Source organism: Phoca vitulina, unplaced genomic scaffold, assembly GCF_004348235.1.
Source record: "Phoca vitulina isolate PV1807 unplaced genomic scaffold, GSC_HSeal_1.0 scaffold33, whole genome shotgun sequence".
NCBI lineage: Eukaryota > Metazoa > Chordata > Mammalia > Carnivora > Phocidae > Phoca > Phoca vitulina.
In genome coordinates, this window is record NW_022589736.1 from 13,702,304 (window position 1) to 13,719,869 (window position 17,566).

General features: G+C 43.1%; 1 protein-coding gene across 1 annotated transcript in view; it reads left to right on the plus strand.

Annotated features, from left to right (window-relative positions):
• The first annotated feature begins 3,424 nt into the window (after window positions 1-3,424).
• The window catches only part of DHTKD1 (dehydrogenase E1 and transketolase domain containing 1), a 50,514-nt gene continuing 36,372 nt past the window's right edge, over window positions 3,425-17,566 (plus strand). Inside the window, exon 1 of the mRNA XM_032425863.1 lies at window positions 3,425-3,680. Within this exon, the coding sequence (XP_032281754.1) occupies window positions 3,524-3,680 (157 nt within the window). The 5' untranslated portion in view covers window positions 3,425-3,523. The remainder of the gene's footprint in view (window positions 3,681-17,566) is intronic.

Genomic DNA, 17,566 nt, shown 5'->3' on the forward strand with positions numbered 1-17,566 from the left:
AAAATATTTTTAAAAGATGAAAAATACAAAGGATCATAAACCAAATATCCATATTCTCATCACCCACAATTTGACAGATACTAACATTTTGAAATGCTAACAGAGACTAACATTTTGAAATATTTATATCAGAATTTTCAGAAGAACTATAGCACGGTAGAAATCATAAAACTCCTGCCCCACCCATCCTATTCCTCTCCATGCCCCCCAAACAATTTACTGAAATTGATATGCATCCTACCTAATTATATATTTATACTTTTACTATATATGTACAGATTCATTAAAAACACATAGACTAATTTGATATATTTTTAAAATTTGTGTGAATATCATTCCTATCACTTTTTCTTCTCAATTTTATATTCTGGGAAACTATTTATGTTCTATGTGTACATCTAGTTCATTCATTTTTAATTTCTGTATAACATTCCATTGTACAAATAAGTAAGGCCTACACTCTCCCCTTCTCCTCTAGTGGCCCAATACATATCCTCTTACTTTTTACATTAAGCTTTAGAATAAAAAACATTTAGAACTTGAATGAACTTTAAAGAACATGTAGACCATGAGGAAATAGAGAGGTTGTGTCCTCTCAGGGTCACATAGCCAATCAATGGAAAAAATGGAATTAGAATTTGGTAGCCTGATCCCCAGCACAGCACTCGTGCAACTTCCACAGCACTGCATTTCAATTCTAGAAATCTATATAAAACTGTATATAGAACCTTCTCTATATAACTGTCTATATCCATGTCCTATGTAAAAATAACATAATAGTAGAAAAGAGAACAAAACATTTAAGTTTTCCAGGAATAATAAAACTATTAAACTATATAAACTGTGGTTTTAACACAGCATAAGTAATATTGTAAAGATTATAATAGTTCTTTTCCCACAGTCTGCTATGTATTTTTTTAATTGAATGCTCTTATTCTAATTCAGACAACAGCCCTGTGAATCAGATATTAATTTTAGGAAATACGTCTCACTCAATGTGGAAGACGTATGGCAAGGCAAGGAATGACCCAAGGCCAGAATACCATTGACGAAGCTACTGTGGTCCTCCTGGAGAGAGGTGCTGATGGCCTGGACTAGGCAGTAATGAAGGAGAGTGGATAGATTTGAGAACTACTTTGGATAGATTGTACCTGGGGTCCAGGGATGGGATCTGTGTCATCTCTATTCCCAGTTGCTGCCTACATTTTTGCCCATTTCCCTGCTGATTTGAATCCATGCATAGGGCTATGCCACACCTTTTCCCCTTCCTCAGCATCATCTGCTAACTTCCTAGTTGTTCCTCATCATTCACCAGAGGCTTCAATATATGACTAAGAGTCTTCCTCTACTTCAATTCCTGCCACTTCCAAGGTGATGTGAGTGTTCCTGTGGCACCTCATCTAAAAATCTGACCTCTCAGTTCTGACCTTCTCAGCTCTGATGACATTCTCCCTCACTCTACTTTAGCCAACCAACCTTCCTTATCATTACTTCTGCAATCATCACATCAAACACCCCATTTTCTTTCTTTCTTTTTTTTCAGCACAAAAAGGTGTTTTTATTAAAGCACAGGGACAGGACCATGGCCGAAAGAGCTTCTTCAAATACCCCATTTTCTTTCTACAACCTTCTGTTCTAGTCAGATTCTCAGGCACCCCTAGTTTACCTATTCTTCAACCTCATTGGAACTACCAACCCATTGGCCCTTCCCTTCTTTTATCAGTCCATTCTTATATTTCTAGCCTTTTTTTTTTCCAGCATAGAGCCCATGTTTTTTTGTTTGTTTGTTTTTAATTTCAATAGTTTGCCAACTAGTATCTTGAACGTCTTGGTCTCTTGGCCTTTCTATCACATCTACCTGGAAAAATTACAGCCATGAATGGATCCAATCATCATCCTTCCCACCTTCTCTGTGCCAAGCCAGCTGAGCATTAAGAAGAAAATCACAAAAGAGCAGAAATTGGTATCTCTTTCTATTCATGGTTGTAAACCTCAACTGGGTGGCTCCCAAAACTTTAGGACAATCTTTTACATTTTACTACTTTCCTCAATGACAGTTTCCTACTGTCCCCACCTTTCTCAACTCTGATTCACCTCCCCACTCCCCAGCACCTTTTCAGATAATTCTTTTGGGGGGAAACTATAGCCTCATACTTCACATAGAAGAAATTCCTTCAGAATTCTACCATTGAATCTATAACTCTGATTGCTTTTGCACCAATCTTCTCTTATTTCCACCTGAATCAATGAAAAACACGTCTCTTCGCCCTTTCTAGCATCATCTGTGCTTGGATCCTATCCCTTCCCATTGCACAGCCTCATTCTATTGGATTATCCCTCCCAAATATTGTATTTTTGATTTAGTACTTTGTAACATCTTTCAATCGTGTTCTAGACTCTTTTGTGTTAAAATTATAAAAAAAAAATCCTAATCGCCATAACCAGCTTCATCCCTGAGGATTCTGTTCTAGTGTCCTTTCCACTTAGGAGGTTCCCCTGGCACACCTGTTTGTACTCAATGCTGATTTTCTATGCTTGCAGGGCACATGCCTCTGTCCAAGTATCTCTCATACTGTGTGTTGAGTTCAGTATGCAACTGGCCTGGGAACTGATTAAAGGCAGACACTGTGTCTTATTAATCCTTGGAACCTAGCGAAGTGCTCTGTGGGCACGGTGCTTCAGTGAGTGAGGTAGAGAGATCTCTTGGGCGCATAGGTGTAATGTTCTTAGGAGTATGGGGTATAGCTGCACGGCTGACTGGAATGATGGATGACTGACTAGGGAAGGATTCAGAGCCCTTCCATCCGCCACCTCATTGAGAAAGTTAAGGGTGAGTTGTGGAATTAAATAGTTCGGGCAAATCTATCAGAGATAGACCAACGGAGAATCTCAGTATCTCCACACTGCCTGCAATCTTCCATGCCCAATTTCTTTTCACTTTTATTTTATCCCCTTCTTACGGGCTCCCCCTCTACTATTTTCTACTTTCTTCCTCAATGTTTCTTAAGAAAAAAAGGAGCAATATTGATTTTCTGGCCCCTTCATATGACCTTTATCTTCTTGCGTCCCTTGGTCTCCGTCCCACTACTTTTTTTGCACCCTGTCGCTGATTTTCCCCTTCGGTATGAAAACCAATTTCGTGTCTGTGTGGTTGTGTTCTGGGGCTTCCAGCAGAGGGGTGGTGGGTGAATACTCCTGGCGGGAGTCCTTAGATCATACAGAGATAACGAGTTTTGTACCGAACAGCAGATGACGCTCGGCTCAACACTCCCTACTCCCCTCCGCCTCCGGGGCCGCACGAGCCCTGCGGATCCCGGGACGAGGCTCCGCCCCGTCGACCGCTGACCGGGATTGGCTCCCAGGGGCCGGCCCCTGGCCAATCAGGCGCGGGGGCGTTGTCCCCGGGGCGGGGCTCCCGCCTCTCGCTTCCCTCTGCGCGGGGTGCAGGCGGCCCAGAAGCGACCCTTCTTTGCTCCCGGTGGGTGGTGCCCCTCGTCTCCCGACCCAGGGCTCCAGGCGGGACATGGCCACGGCCACTGTGGCAGCAGCAAGACGAGGCTTCTGCCGAGCCCGTCCACTCCTCCTCCGGCGCGGTTACCAGACGGAGAAGGGCGTCTATGGCTACCGGCCGAGGAGGCCCGAGAGCCGGGAGCCCCGGGGCGGCCTGGCGCGCCCTCCAGGTCTGGGATAGGGCCGGGATCGTGGGCGCAGGGTCCGGGGAGGCAGGGGGCCTCCCCGACAGGCCTGAAGTGGGGTGCTGTTGTGGGGGAGGTCGGGCTTCTGGGGTCTGCAAAGTGTGCTCAGGCGGGTGGGGAGTAAGGGGAGGTGAGGGGCCCAAGGGAGGCAGGCATGGGTGTTGCCAGGGTCAGGGTCATAGTCTGTCCAGCCTCGGTATCTTGAGGTCGAGATCTCGGCCTTGGTTCCACGCTTGGGTGATCTTCCCAGCGTTCGTGTTCCGACTGGTTTTGTGAGGCCTTGTCTTTTCTATTCCTTGGATGTAAACTTGTGGAAACTTAGCTCATTGCCAAGGCGGGGCGGCGGAGAAAAAAAAACTCCCAGCTCCTCGAGTTTACTCAAAGATACATTTCCAGGGCCATCTCGAAGGCTCGTGTGAGCAGAATGTGTGGGGATCACGACTGTACTGCGAGGGTGAAGGGGGCAGTTAGTTGGTGGTCTTGGACCACAGCATGGTATTAATTATTTGTCTCCCTGACCTAAGTAGCCTTTAACTTTAATTTCAGAGTTTTAAACTCCTTTCTGAATTTAGAAGTATGTTACAGGTGCTTTTAATGGATTAGGAGACATGAATATCAGTTCTTGAGACCTCTCTTTGCATGCTCATGTGCAAGAGACCTATTTTGGGTATTTGGTTTATGCTGCAAAATTGTCTATGTTTTCTTTTTTTTTTTTTTAAATATTTATTTATTTATTTGAGAGAGAGAGAGAACGCTGCTGGCGCTGGTGAGTGAGGGGAGGAGCTGAGGGAGAGAATCTTCTAGCAGACTCCTCCTGAGTGTGAGCCTGCCTCCTGGGGCGCCATGACCCATGAGATCATGACTGAGCCACCCAGGTGCCCCCAAAGTTGTCTATATTTAATCCTCACAGAGTAGAAGATGAATACAGACTGATTATTAGAGGAAGGTCATTTGGCATCTTCAATCCAGCTATTAGGTTAACAATGAAGATCTCTTCATCATAAGAACCTGAACTTTGAATCTTATATTATGCATTGGGACCTCAGTATTTTGCTCTTGACCTCAGGGGACGTTAATAGTAAACCTGATTTCTGTCTCTTGGATGCAGTGGGATTTCTTTAGGGAAAGCATTTTGGCCAACTAGTAATCCCATGAGGGTAAGACTACTGATGTCTTCTTTCACTTTGCAAATCAAGTGTCAAGAATTTTATATGTCAATTATTCTCAAACATTTAAGTGTATATTCAAATCATTTTGAGATGATTTTTAAAATGCCAGTTCCTGGGGAGCCTGGGTGGCTCAGTCAGTGAGCATCTGACTCTTGATTTTGGCTTAGGTTGTGATCTCAGGGTCATGAGATGGAGCCCGGCATGGGGCTCCAAGCTCAGCAGGGAGTCTGCTGGAGGTGCTATCCCACTCCCTCTACCCCTACCCCAGCGTGCTCTCTCTCTCTCTCTCAAATAAATAAATCTTTTAAAAAATAAAATGCCAGTTCCCAAGCATCCCCCCACCCCAGGGTTCTAATTCAGTGGTCTGAGATCTGGTTCAAAAATACAGATTTTTATCAGGCATCCCAGGTTGATTCTCTAGCAGAAAGTCCATAGCCAGCTATGGCCAAATACTGTTATAGTTTTAAGGGATGTATATATAGGACATGTTCGACAATCTCTTCTTCATTTAAAATCATATTAGTGTGTACTCAGTGCACAATTATTGTGATCTTGTTTAAGATTTTCTCTCACAGTTGGGTCTCTATTTGATTTTTTTTTAAGATTTTATTTTTAAGTAATCTCCACATGCAAACATGGGGCTCGAACGTATGGCCCCATGATCAAGAGTTGCATGCTCCACGGACTGAGCCAGCCAGGCGCCCCTCTATTTGATTCTTAATAACAGCCTGATAGCTGAAAACAGCCTTGCCTTGGAAAAACCTGGGCCAGTGTTTTTGTTTTTGGTTTTTTTTTAAGATTTTATTTTTATTTATTTATTTGAGAGACAGAGATAATGAGAGAGAGCACAAGCGGGGAGGAGAGGGAGAAGCAGGCTTCTGCTGAGCGGGGAGCCCAACGTGGGGCTCGATCCCAGGACCCTGGGATCATGACCTGAGCCAAAGGCAGATGCTTAACCAACTGAGCCACCGAGGCATCCCATGGGCCAGTGGTTTTTAACTGGAAGACTGTATCCAAATCATCTTGGGAGCTTTGGGCTGGTGTGGTTTGAAAACTATCTCTGGGGTTGATTTTGTATATAAACCCTTTCCTCCCCCTTCATCACCAAATTGTCCCCACCCCCAGTAATGAATTTGCTCTACTGTGAGGTGCTTGGTGACCTTTGAAAAGTTCAGTATTGAGTTGGAACTGCAGGCCAATGGTGGCCTCTTGTGGTAATGGGAGGCAAGAGTGAAATCAGTGCCTGGGAACAATTGTTGCATGGTTATAGGATCTAGCTTAAGGCATTTTGTTGCTAAGGGCAATAATTTTCTTTTCATTCTTCTTATCTTTTAACTACTCTGAATAAAACTGAAAGGCAAGTGGGCCACCCTGCAACTTTCTTCAAAATTACCGTTGCATGCAGATCTTTGGCAGGTTTTTCTTCTCTCTGTTTCAGAATTCACTCCATTATTTTGTAGTGACTCTGTAGATCACTATCTCCTACTAGGCTGGGTAGGAGAAAGGGGGCGGAGAGTTGGGTCTATCGCTTCGAGTAGCATCTCCCTGGCCAGAACTTGGTCAGTATATTCTGCAAAGGAGACTGGAAAGCATAATTTTTAAAAGATTTATTTATTTGTCAGAGAGAGAGAGAACACAAGCAGGGGGGAGCGGCAGGCAGAACAGGCAGAGGGAGAAGCAGGCTCTCCACTGAGCAAGGAGCCTGAAACGGGGCTCGATCCCAAGACCCCGGGATCATGACCTGAGCTGAAGGCAGATGCTTAACCAACTGAGCCACCCAGGCGTCCCTGGAAAGCATAATTTTTATTTAGGGTGGCCAGGTACTAGCTAAAAATTATGTGGGGAAAATATTGGAAAAAAAGCTAGTAATCACCGCACTCCACCCCTCTGACCACTCAAATAACCTAAGCGTTTCTTCCCATACATAGGATGTATTCACCTCCTTTCTCCTCCATTCGGTTCTTGACTCCATCTCAAGGTCCCTTATGTCCGGAGAATGTAGAGTCCTCTCTGTCAGGGCTGGCTGGGTCTTCTCATGCTCTGGAATTTTATAAACTGCCACACACACCCTATTGACACATTCAATATACAAAGAAAACTCTCATCTGGGAAAGGAAAGAGGGAACTACAGCAGTCACTATTCAAACCAGTTATCAAATCCTGTTGGAGGGGAATGATAAAAGCTCCTTGATGTGGAACTTTGTTGTAAGTTCACTACAGGCCCCTGGCTTTGCCTTCTTCTTCCTTCATCCGCTGTCCTCTGTGGCCATCTCTGACGTGAGCATTGGGGAGTGTGCCATCCTTGGGGGCTGCATACCTTCCATAGCCTACTTTATTTTGGTAAGGTTAGGAGCCTGAGAGTTACTTTAGGGGTCATCAATTACAGGCATTTTTTACGACCAGAACGGGGATTTGTTTGGCAGTACAATTTTCTTTTTCTTTCTTTCTTTTTTAAGGTTATTTGTTAATGTGAGGGGGGAGGGGCAGGGAGGGAGGGAGAGAGAATCCTGAAGCAGACTCCCTGCTAAGCGCGGGATTCCATCCCAGGACCCTGAGATTCTGACCTGAGCCGAAATCAAGAGCCAGTCAGTCGCTCAACCGACTGAGCCACCCAGGCGCCCAGCAGTACAATTTTCTTGTAACAGTCATAGGTCTGCAGTCTTTTTGCCTGTGGTCATTCTATGAGCAAATTGCCTTCAGTCAAAGATCTTATCTAGACCTACTTTTTAAGCCTTGAAACCTCTGGTCTTTTATTTACTGCTTCTGTGCCCTACCCACTCAGCTCCCTAAACTTAATGTGCTTACCTTGAGACCATCTAAAATAATAGTGGGAAGGCAACACCCTTTATTGGACCTTGTAGGCTCAGCTGGCTCCCATTGTCTAACAGTGTGCTTTCTAGAAGGTACTTGAAGAAGGATTTGCCTGTTCTCTTACCTCCTGCTGAGGCAGCCTCTTCTGAACCATCTTTTCTTTCTTTTTTTTTTTTTTAGATTTTATTTATTTATTTGAGAGAGAGAGAGAACAACCTGGGGGGAGGAGGAGAGGGAGAGGCAGACTCCCCGCTAAGCAGGGAGCCCCACATGGGGCTTGATCCCAGGACCCCAGGGTCATGACCTGAGCCAAAGGCAGACGCTCGCTTAACCGACTGAGCCATCCAGGTATCCCTTGAACCGCCTTTTCTAAGTGCTTCTAATTTCCCAAACTTGCCAGGATCTGCCTTCTAGGTACAGGGGCCTCCTGTTAGCAGAGCTGAATTTCCCTCCATCTCTTCTTGTTTGATCTCCCTTGACCTCATCTTTCTCCCCGGGCTTTCCTGAAAGTGACAAGAAACCGTGATCACACGCTACTAAGCTACAGCCCCATGGACATAAGTCTGCCCACAGGATATCACAGGGGACAGTTTCACTGCGTGTTTTGTCAGACAGCAGAACACAGTGCTCATTAGCTTTCTAGTCCGAAATGTCTGGTCCCTGGCACCCACTGTCGGACTGCTAAGCCAACATCATACGTATTTTAGGCTCTATTATGGTAGCCACCCACCTCGGGTACCAAATTGTATATTAGATAGGATAAGTTCAAGGGCCATGTCAGAGACCTGGAATAACAGTGACTTAAGTAAGATGACCAAAGGTCTGAGCTGTTACAGCTGCTTTGCTGTGCAAAGCCATACGGGGTTCAAGCACCTTCTGTGTTGTTTCTTCATCATCCTGTGGGTGTTGCTCTCTACTCTGGTCCGGAATGGGTCACCATCGCATCCACAGTCTGGCCAGTAGGACAGAGGAAAGGGGGAAGAAAACACCTCTCCCTTTAAGGACAAGACCCAGAAGGTGCAGACATCAGTGCTACTCCCTTCTCACTCATCAGAACTTAGTTACATTGTCAGCTGGCTGCCTGGGGGGCCGGGATGTGTATCTTTATTCTGGGTGGCCATATGTTCGAATATCTATTACTATGAAAGAGAAGAGAAAATGGATATTGGGAGTTGGAGGAGTCTCTGCTACAGACGAATTGTAGAAATCCGGGGCAAGCAACCCACCTTCAACTTTTTCACCTCATACTTCATATCAAATTTTGAGCACTGTGTTTCTCAAAGCCTTGCTTTCTTTCTGTTTTCACTTTTGGGATCCTAGTCTAAGCCTTTAATTCTGGTCTGCTGCCAAAAAAAAAAGTTTAATTCAGGTGTTCCTAACCAAGGTCCATGGATCCATATGAAAAAGTTTCAGAGGGTCTGTGGACTTTGCACAACTCTCTGTGTGTCTAGGCAGAGAGCCTGTAGGTTTCATTGAATTCTCAAAGAGATGCATGACTTCACAAAGATAAAACGGCTAGCCTCACTGGTATTAAAATTCGTAGCCTAGTTCCTGTCTGGCTTAGTCTAGTCTTTCTGAAACGTTGGTTTCATTGAGTCATTTTCTTTCTTTCTTTCTTTTTTTGAGTCATTTTCTTAACTCAGATGTCCAAAGGCTCTACTTTGCCTCTCAGAATAAAATCCAGATTCTTTAGCTTAATATTCAGTGCGCTTCATGTTTCCTGACGCATTCTGCCTTCTTTCTTACCTCTCTCCAACATAAATTCCCCCATGTTCTTTATCCTATATGCCTTTCCACTTCTTACCCATCTCCATTCCCATCTCCTCCGTGACATCTGTCCAGACAACTCCAGCCTATCCTAATCTGAGCTCCTTCAACTCTCAGTATGGGACCCCTTGGACTCTACTGAACATTTTATGATTGTGCAGTTTTGTGTAGGGACCATCCGCTCACATTGTAAGATCCTGCCTGGTGAAGACCTTGTCCTACATTCCTCTCAGCTCCACAGTTAACTGAATACTTATGAAATGATTTATTCGTACTAAGAAATGGAAATATGATTCTGTATATGCAATTTATTTATAACATTTAGTGCATTGAATTTTGCATGTTATCACCATGACACCAAGTATCAAGAAAGGAAGCACCTTTGAGATACATTGGGTAATGTACTGTATTACTATGTTTTAGAAAAAGTAATAATTTCTTTTTTACTGATGAACACAATGAAGACTTGCTGGGGTTTTTTCTTAAGTTCCATTTAAGTGTGTGCTTATGGTCAGTTCTATTAATTAGAACAGGAGTACATGGTTTAATTAACGCCTGCCAGTTGTCTTAAAAGGTACCATCTTCGTTGAGAGGAATGATTGAGTTGGTGTGATGGATCATGTATACAACTTTTTGGTATTGGCAAAGTTAATCAAAGGACAAGCCCTACTGAAAATGGACACATGGCATCCTCCCACATCAAAGGTGACATAGTGAAGTGGGAGGAGGTATGATCAAAGTTATGGTGCCTCGCTCCTCCTCTTTGCCCTTCCTTCATCAGCCTTCTTTCTTCAAATATTTATCTTGGCTGAAAATCAGTGCCTGCATAGGACGACTGCATCATTTTCTAAGACTTCCATTGCATGAAGGTTTTAAGGAGATACTGAATTTGCTTCTAATAACCTCTTAGATGGCAGTGGTTTCACTAGTTAAAATTTGACCTACGATTAGTGTTTTTTGTAGCTGGATATTAGTAACAGCTTGTACTTTAGCCTCTGTAAACTTCAATTCGGGTAAGCTTGAATTTATTTATCAACAATCCCAGTTAAAAATGGAAGAGTGCTGATTCATGAGTATAAGTTTAATTATGGAGGATTTGGATTACAAAAAATGGCGGAAATTAGGGACCAGCAGAAGATGGGAGCCATAGGATTCCAGATAGTGTTGAGTGATTACTGAACTTGGCATTGAGCTTTAATGGTTGAAGTGAGGTTGTGGGTATGTTGCATATTAGAAATAGCGGGAACCTCTACTGGAGTCATGGGAAAAGTGGTTGAAGAAAATCTTATTGCATTAGAGATTTTTAAAAATCTCAATAATTCTGGAATACAAATGCAGACCAAAAAAGGCTAATGACATTAGCTCTTGTACTTTTTTTTTTTTTTTTAATGTCCCAGGGATGTCCAGTTCTCTCATCCCTTTTGCTGTAGGCTCTGGACTTTCCTTTTCAATTTTTGATATAGTATAATGGAAGAAGACTGGATTGAAGTCAAATATGCTTGAGTTCAAATTCTACCTTCTTTACTACCTATGTGACATTTTGCAAGTCACTTAATGTCTTTGAGCCTCAGTTTACTCTTCTGCAGCTAAGGATACCTATTTCAGTGTTGTAAGAGTTAAGTAAGATGCTGTGTGTGAAACACTGAGCACAGTGTGTAGCAAAAGTTAGTTCTCGGGCGCCTGGGTGGCTCAGTCAAGCATCTGCCTTTGGCTCAGGTCATGCTCCCAGGATCCTGGGATTGAGCCCTGCGTCGGCTTCCCTGCTAGGCAAGGAGTCTCCTTCTCCCTCTCCCTCTGCCCCTCCCCCTTCTTGTGTGCTTGCGCATGCGCGTGCTCGCTTGCTCGCTCCATCAAATAAATAAATTTTTAAAAAAAAGTTAGTTCTCATTATCATTTACTATCAATCTGTGACACTTATCTATCTTGGCAGTGATTTAGGAAAGGATTGGGAGAAAAACAGAAAGGACCAGAGCAAGGATTTTTTTGTTTTGTTGTTGTTGTTGTTGTTGTTGTTTTGTTTAGTATTTTTTTTTTTAAGGAAGAAATATCTGGTGAAATAAATTTATTTAATAAAGATACTGTGTTTGAGATGGAAAGAGAGGGTATGATATAAAATGAACTCGGTTGCACAGCCTCGGTCTGAGCTTGCTGTACAGAATATAGTATTCTGGTACAAAGTCTTGGTTTTGATGTGGTTATCTATGAAGTTCCTAAGCTGAAGCTGGGAGGCAGGCATCACATTTTAATGGGGTTCAGAGGGACTCCAGTTATGAAATTCTCTTTCTTGGAGTCTTCAGTCATTTTATCCAACATTCCCACTTGCTATAAGCATATGCTGCCTTGAGTGGAAGATTATTGGATGTGATCTAGATATTTTGGGGGAGGCTATTTATGACCGGATGATGAGAAAGAACTCTACTGACTTTAAGTTTAAGTACTAAGTTTAGTTTATCTGCCTGCGTACTTCATGATGGTTAATATGAACCCTTCCTGAAAATCAAAACCCTTTAGTGCCCCTGCTGTGCTTGCTTATGGAGAGAATAAAGTCACTGATGTAGATAGCCCTGTCATATTTTTTTTTCACTCCCCTATTAGCCTAGGTTCTTTTGGTCACAAGCAACAGAAACCAACTGTGGCTATCTAACGCAAAGAGGGGACTTTATTTGAAAGATACAAGGGTATCTCCCAGAACCGAAGGATATGTGTAGCAACCAAGACTCAGTGGGGGGGAAGAAGACCAGAACTAACTCAGGGAATATTGGCAAAAGCTGCGCGTGGGCCCACAGGGCACAGCTGTTAATGTACTCAGCTCCTCTGCCACCCATAATGTGAGTCGGCGGTCCTCGAGACCACCCCCACATTTAGAGAGTCACCAGAAAGACTCACGGCACTCAGCCTATAGTTGTATTCATGGCTCAGATTTATCACAGTGATGTAATAAGGATACACAGCGGGATCATAATGGGAAAAAGCACAGGAAAAGGCAGCTGTGGAGACACCTTTGTGCAGGCTTTCTTATACTCTCTCCCCCATGAGGAGTGATACAGAATGCTCTCCTTTTCAAGTAACATAAACACAGTAATAGATGTGCGATGTTGCTAACTTGGAAGTCCATTAGAAGCTCTGCACCCAAGGTTTTTATCAGCAGATGTTCATGTAAGCATCCTCTGCATGTGCCAAAATTCCAGACTTCCAGAAGGAAAGCAGGTGTTCAGCATAAACCACATTGTTTGCACAAACTGGAGGCATAGTGAACTACCCTTATCTCCCAATCCCAAGTCATAAAGTCTGGAAAGATTAAATCGGACCCACCTCGACTCTGGTGTCTTTGCAATCCCTTAATTGGGAGGGAGGCAGAAGGGAATGAAGTAGACATGGCCTCGGGAACCCACTTCCTGGAATGGGAGGATGCAGTTCTCAGAAAAGAGGGACTCAAAGTAAGGAAGAAGGATCCACAGCAACTCTTCTACTGCACATTTGAGGGCTCTGGGAAACTTTCATCACGAGGGTTCTGTGACTCTTATAATACGCTGACTCTCAGGACTTCACTCAGTTCATAACAAATGTTTCTCGAGCATCTACTCTGTGCCAGTCTCTTGAGCCAGAAGCCTGCCTTCGGTATTTTCCATTTCATTTTGAAGAACAGTTGTGTATATGTGCTGTTGTTTTCCCTATTCTCTCTGGCATCTTAAGGATTTAAACACCAAATTAAATTCTTCTGAACTTCTATAGATATCCTAAGTACTAAGTTGTTTGGGTGGTATGATGCCTAACATGAAGGTAGTCATTTTTCTTTTACAGTAATCCCATGGTTTATTTATACAGTGATAGGAAGTTATTTTTATGAGAAATATATATATTCAATTGTGATGCTCGCATCCTTTTAAATCTTTTAATTTCACTATTTGCTACAAAAGTAATATAGGTGAAGCACTTTTATCCAATGCATTTGAAACTAGAACATGTTAATTTCATGTCAGTTAATTTCTTTTTTTTTTTTTAAAGATTTTTTATTTATTTATTTGAGAGAGAGAGAATGAGAGAGAGCAAGCACATGAGAGGGGGGAGGGTCAGAGGGAGAAGCAGACTCCCCGCCGAGCAGGGAGCCCGATGCGGGACTCGATCCAGGGACTCCAGGATCATGACCTGAGCCGAAGGCAGTCGCCTAACCAACTGAGCCACCCAGGCGCCCCTCTTTTTTTTTTTTTTTTAAAGGATTTTTTTTATTTATTTGACAGAGAGAGACACAGCGAGAGAGGGAACACAAGCAGGGGGAGTGGGAGAGGGAGAAGCAGGCTTCCCGCCGAGCAGGGAGCCCGATGTGGGGCTCGATCCCAGGACCCTGGGATCATGACCTGAGCCGAAGGCAGACGCTTAACGACTGAGCCACCCAGGTGCCCCTCATGTCAGTTAATTTCAAAAAGGGTTATTAAAGCAAGGAGTATGATAAAGAAATGAGAGATGCTTTAAGTATTTTAACAAATATATTTATTTTTTTGTGTTTGCAAGTTTTTAAAATTAAGAGCACTTACGGAAGTAATCTGAATACAATGTCTCTCTAGATTTTTATGATTTTCCCCCTAATATTTATTTTACTTTCTCCCACAGCAACAGCCGTGGGAACAAATACAACTGATTCTTACAGGCAAGAAGTCCACTGGTGGGGACAGGTGTGCCAGGTGCACTGGAGAAAACCCACTAATCAGAAGTTTTTCTGGGTGGCTCAGTTGGTTAAGCGTCTGCCTTTGGCTCAGGTCATGATCTCAGGGTCCTGGGATTGAGTCCCACATCCGGCTCCCTGCTCAGCGGGGAGCCTTCTTCTCTCTCTCCCTCTGTCTGATGCTTCCCCTGCTTGTGCTCTCTCTCTCTGTCAAAATAAATAAATAAAATCTTTTTTTTTTTTTAAGATTTTATTTATTTATTTGAGACAGAGAGAATGAGAGAGAGAGAGAGAGCGCACATGAGAGGGGGGAGGGTCAGAGGGAGAAGCAGGCTCCCTGCCGAGCAGGGAGCCCGAAGCGGGACTCGATCCAGGGACTCCAGGATCATGACCTGAGCCGAAGGCAGTCGCTTAACCAACTGAGCCACCCAGGCGCCCAAAATAAATAAATAAAATCTTAAAAAAAAAAAGCTTTCAGAGTGCAGGAGGCAACAAGTCAGTTAAATGGATACAATTTAAAGAGCTCTATACATGTTCACTGTGGAAAACTTAGTAAATATGATAAGCAAAAAACCCCAAATCAGGAATTTTAATATAGAATAATCCCTAAGTTTTTGGTCCATTTCCTTTGCATATATGAAATATATATACACACATACATATATATGAAGTATATAGATACTAATATTATGCTATATAGACTATATAATGAAATATGCATTATGTGTTATACACATACATTTTAACAAAGAACAGGCTCATGCTATATATACTGTTAGTCTTTTTTCATCTACATACACTGACACTTTTCCATTAAGCTTCTCCTACAACATTGTTTTGTAATGGCTATTGGCAAATGGAGATTAGTTGACAACACTATGTTGTTGTGCCTCAGAGGACTGGGGGTTTGCAGAGTTAGAACACTAACAATTCGAGGCGCCTGGGTGACTCAGTCGTTAAGCGTCTGCCCTCGGCTCAGGTCATGATCCCAGGGTCCTGGGATCGAGCCCCGCATCGGGCTCCCTGATTGGCGGGAAGCCTGCTTCTCCCTCTCCCACTCCCCCTGCTTGTGTTCCCTCTCCCGCTGTATCTCTCTCTGTCAAATAAATAAATAAAATCTTAAAAAAAAAAACCCAAAACAACACTAACAATTCAGGAATGCGAATAACGATAGGCGAATGTGCCGTGAGGAACAAGGAGGCTTCGACTCCACCTTCAATACCTGAGGGGTGGGTGTGGTGATGAGTAGCTTCACCTCCCGCTGTCCTCCGGGGGCTAGGGAGGTGGGGGGCAAGCAGGTTCCAGTTCGGACAGGGGTATAAGGAAAGTTTAAAGAAGAGGGTAAGAATGCAGAGAGGTTTGTTAATCATGGAGCAGAATTCCAGAGGTGACAATGGAAGGATCTGGGAGGCAGAGGGAAGGTGTACGGGATTGGGTCTGCGAGAAGAAACCAGAACAATGGAAGGAGGGTCCGAGAGAAAACAGATTGCCAGGATGGATGTAGGATGTACCTAGAGGTGCGGAGGGGACGGACCTCTTTCTCTGGCTCTGGCGGAATAGCAGTGGCCATGTGTTCTTGGGAGTGAGCAGCATACCTGTGTGCCGATGCCCACGCCATTGCTTTGGAGTAGCATGAAAAGTCCAGTGAGCAGTGACCTCTGTGAGCTGATGTAGGTTCACTACGAGAATGTTTTCAACAGGGCTACTAATTTGAGAACGGTGACGATAACCCTACATATTTACTATTGGACTTGTCCTGCTAGAGATGTAGTCTTGTACACATTACTAGAAGCTGCAGAAAGTGCAGGAGATCACCCTGCAGGAGAAAACAGACTGAGAAGAAGGCTCTAGGCAGACCTGCAGAGCACTAATATTTTAGAGATGGGCAAAGAAGAGGAGGTCCCTGCAAATGACTGAGGTTGAGTAGCCGGTGAGTTAGAAGAAAAGCGGGATCTTGCAAACAGAGCCCAGGGAAGAATGTGGGTTTTTTTTTGTTCTGTTGTGTTTTGTTTTGTTTTTTTGGGGTGGGGGAGGGACAATGTGTTTTTAAGGAGTGGCCATTGGGGACAATGCTTTGGACATGGTCTGTCTGGATTTTAGCCACAAATCTGAAGGTTTCCTGCTTCACAACACAGCAATTGAGAACTTCAGTAGGATTCAGAATAGAACCCTATAGCAATTCATATGACTACCCTCCAGACTGAAATCAATTCATTTACTGGGACTGATTGATTAGTTTACTAGTTTATTAGACATAGCATGGAACCTCCTAACTGTTGTATTAGTGCAACATATCTTTTACATATTCATTTCATCTCTGTTCTTTCCTGTGAGCCTGAAACAAGACATATATTTTGCAATCCTCTGACTACAAACCCAAGCACATGTGTACTCCTTGCATGGCAATAAATATTCATGAAATGGTCATTAAATCGTTCAAAATATGCTAACAATTTTCTCTGGGTTCTGAGAAGAAAAACACAAACTGAAAAAACGTTCAGAAAATGTGTGCCCTCAAGGGCAGATCTCATCTTCAGAGATTTACGCTCAGTTTGTAAGGCTGCCTTGATTAACTGAAGGTGAATTGAGTGTGGGCATGAAGGATTTTTTTTTTTCTTTAAAATTTGGAAGAACTTCCATGTGAAAAAGAGAAGAAAAGCAGTTTTTGGCTCAATATAAAATCACCAGTTGGATTCATTGAGAGATAATGCCTCTCCTCCAAGCCGAGACCAAGGAACCACTCATTTAGGGCTTTATAAAGGGGATTTTTTTGTTTTGTTTTTGTTTGTTTGTTTGTTTGTTTGTTTGTTTGTATTATGTGAGTGACAAGATCATTTTTAAGATCTTTTTCTAGTGTAAGATTTCATGAGTCTATGAAATAACTAGGTACCTGGCCTTTAAGAAATAGAGAAGGAAATATAACATTGATTTTGTAGTTCTACCTATTTCTATTTTTTTATGTAAAATATATACTTTTAAAGATTTTATTTATTTATTCGCCAGAGAGAGAGCATGAGTGCACAAGCAGGGGGAGTGGCAGGTAGAGGGAGAAGCAGGTTCCCTGCTGAGCAGGGAGCCCGATGCTGGACTTGGTAATGATCTGGACTTGGTAATGATCTGAGCGGAAGGCAAAGCCTAACCGACTGAGCCACCCAGGCATCCCTTTTTATGTAAAATATTTAAAAATCTCAAATAATAATTAAGAGAACTATAATTATCCAGAATCTCAGCCTTCTAACAATTCTTTTCAGTTTGAGGTGTTTCCTTTTACGATCTATCGATGGGCATAGTTGTTTTTACAAAGGTACACTCATAGTTCTGTCTCCTTTTTTTTTTTTTTTTTCTAGTGACTTTAGCTATCATGAGATAAATTTAAAGAAGTAAGTGTGTTTTCTTGGATTATGGTAGTCTTTAATCCTGAGATGTGGTGGGTAGGAGCAATGCATTAAAAAAGTCTAAGCCTG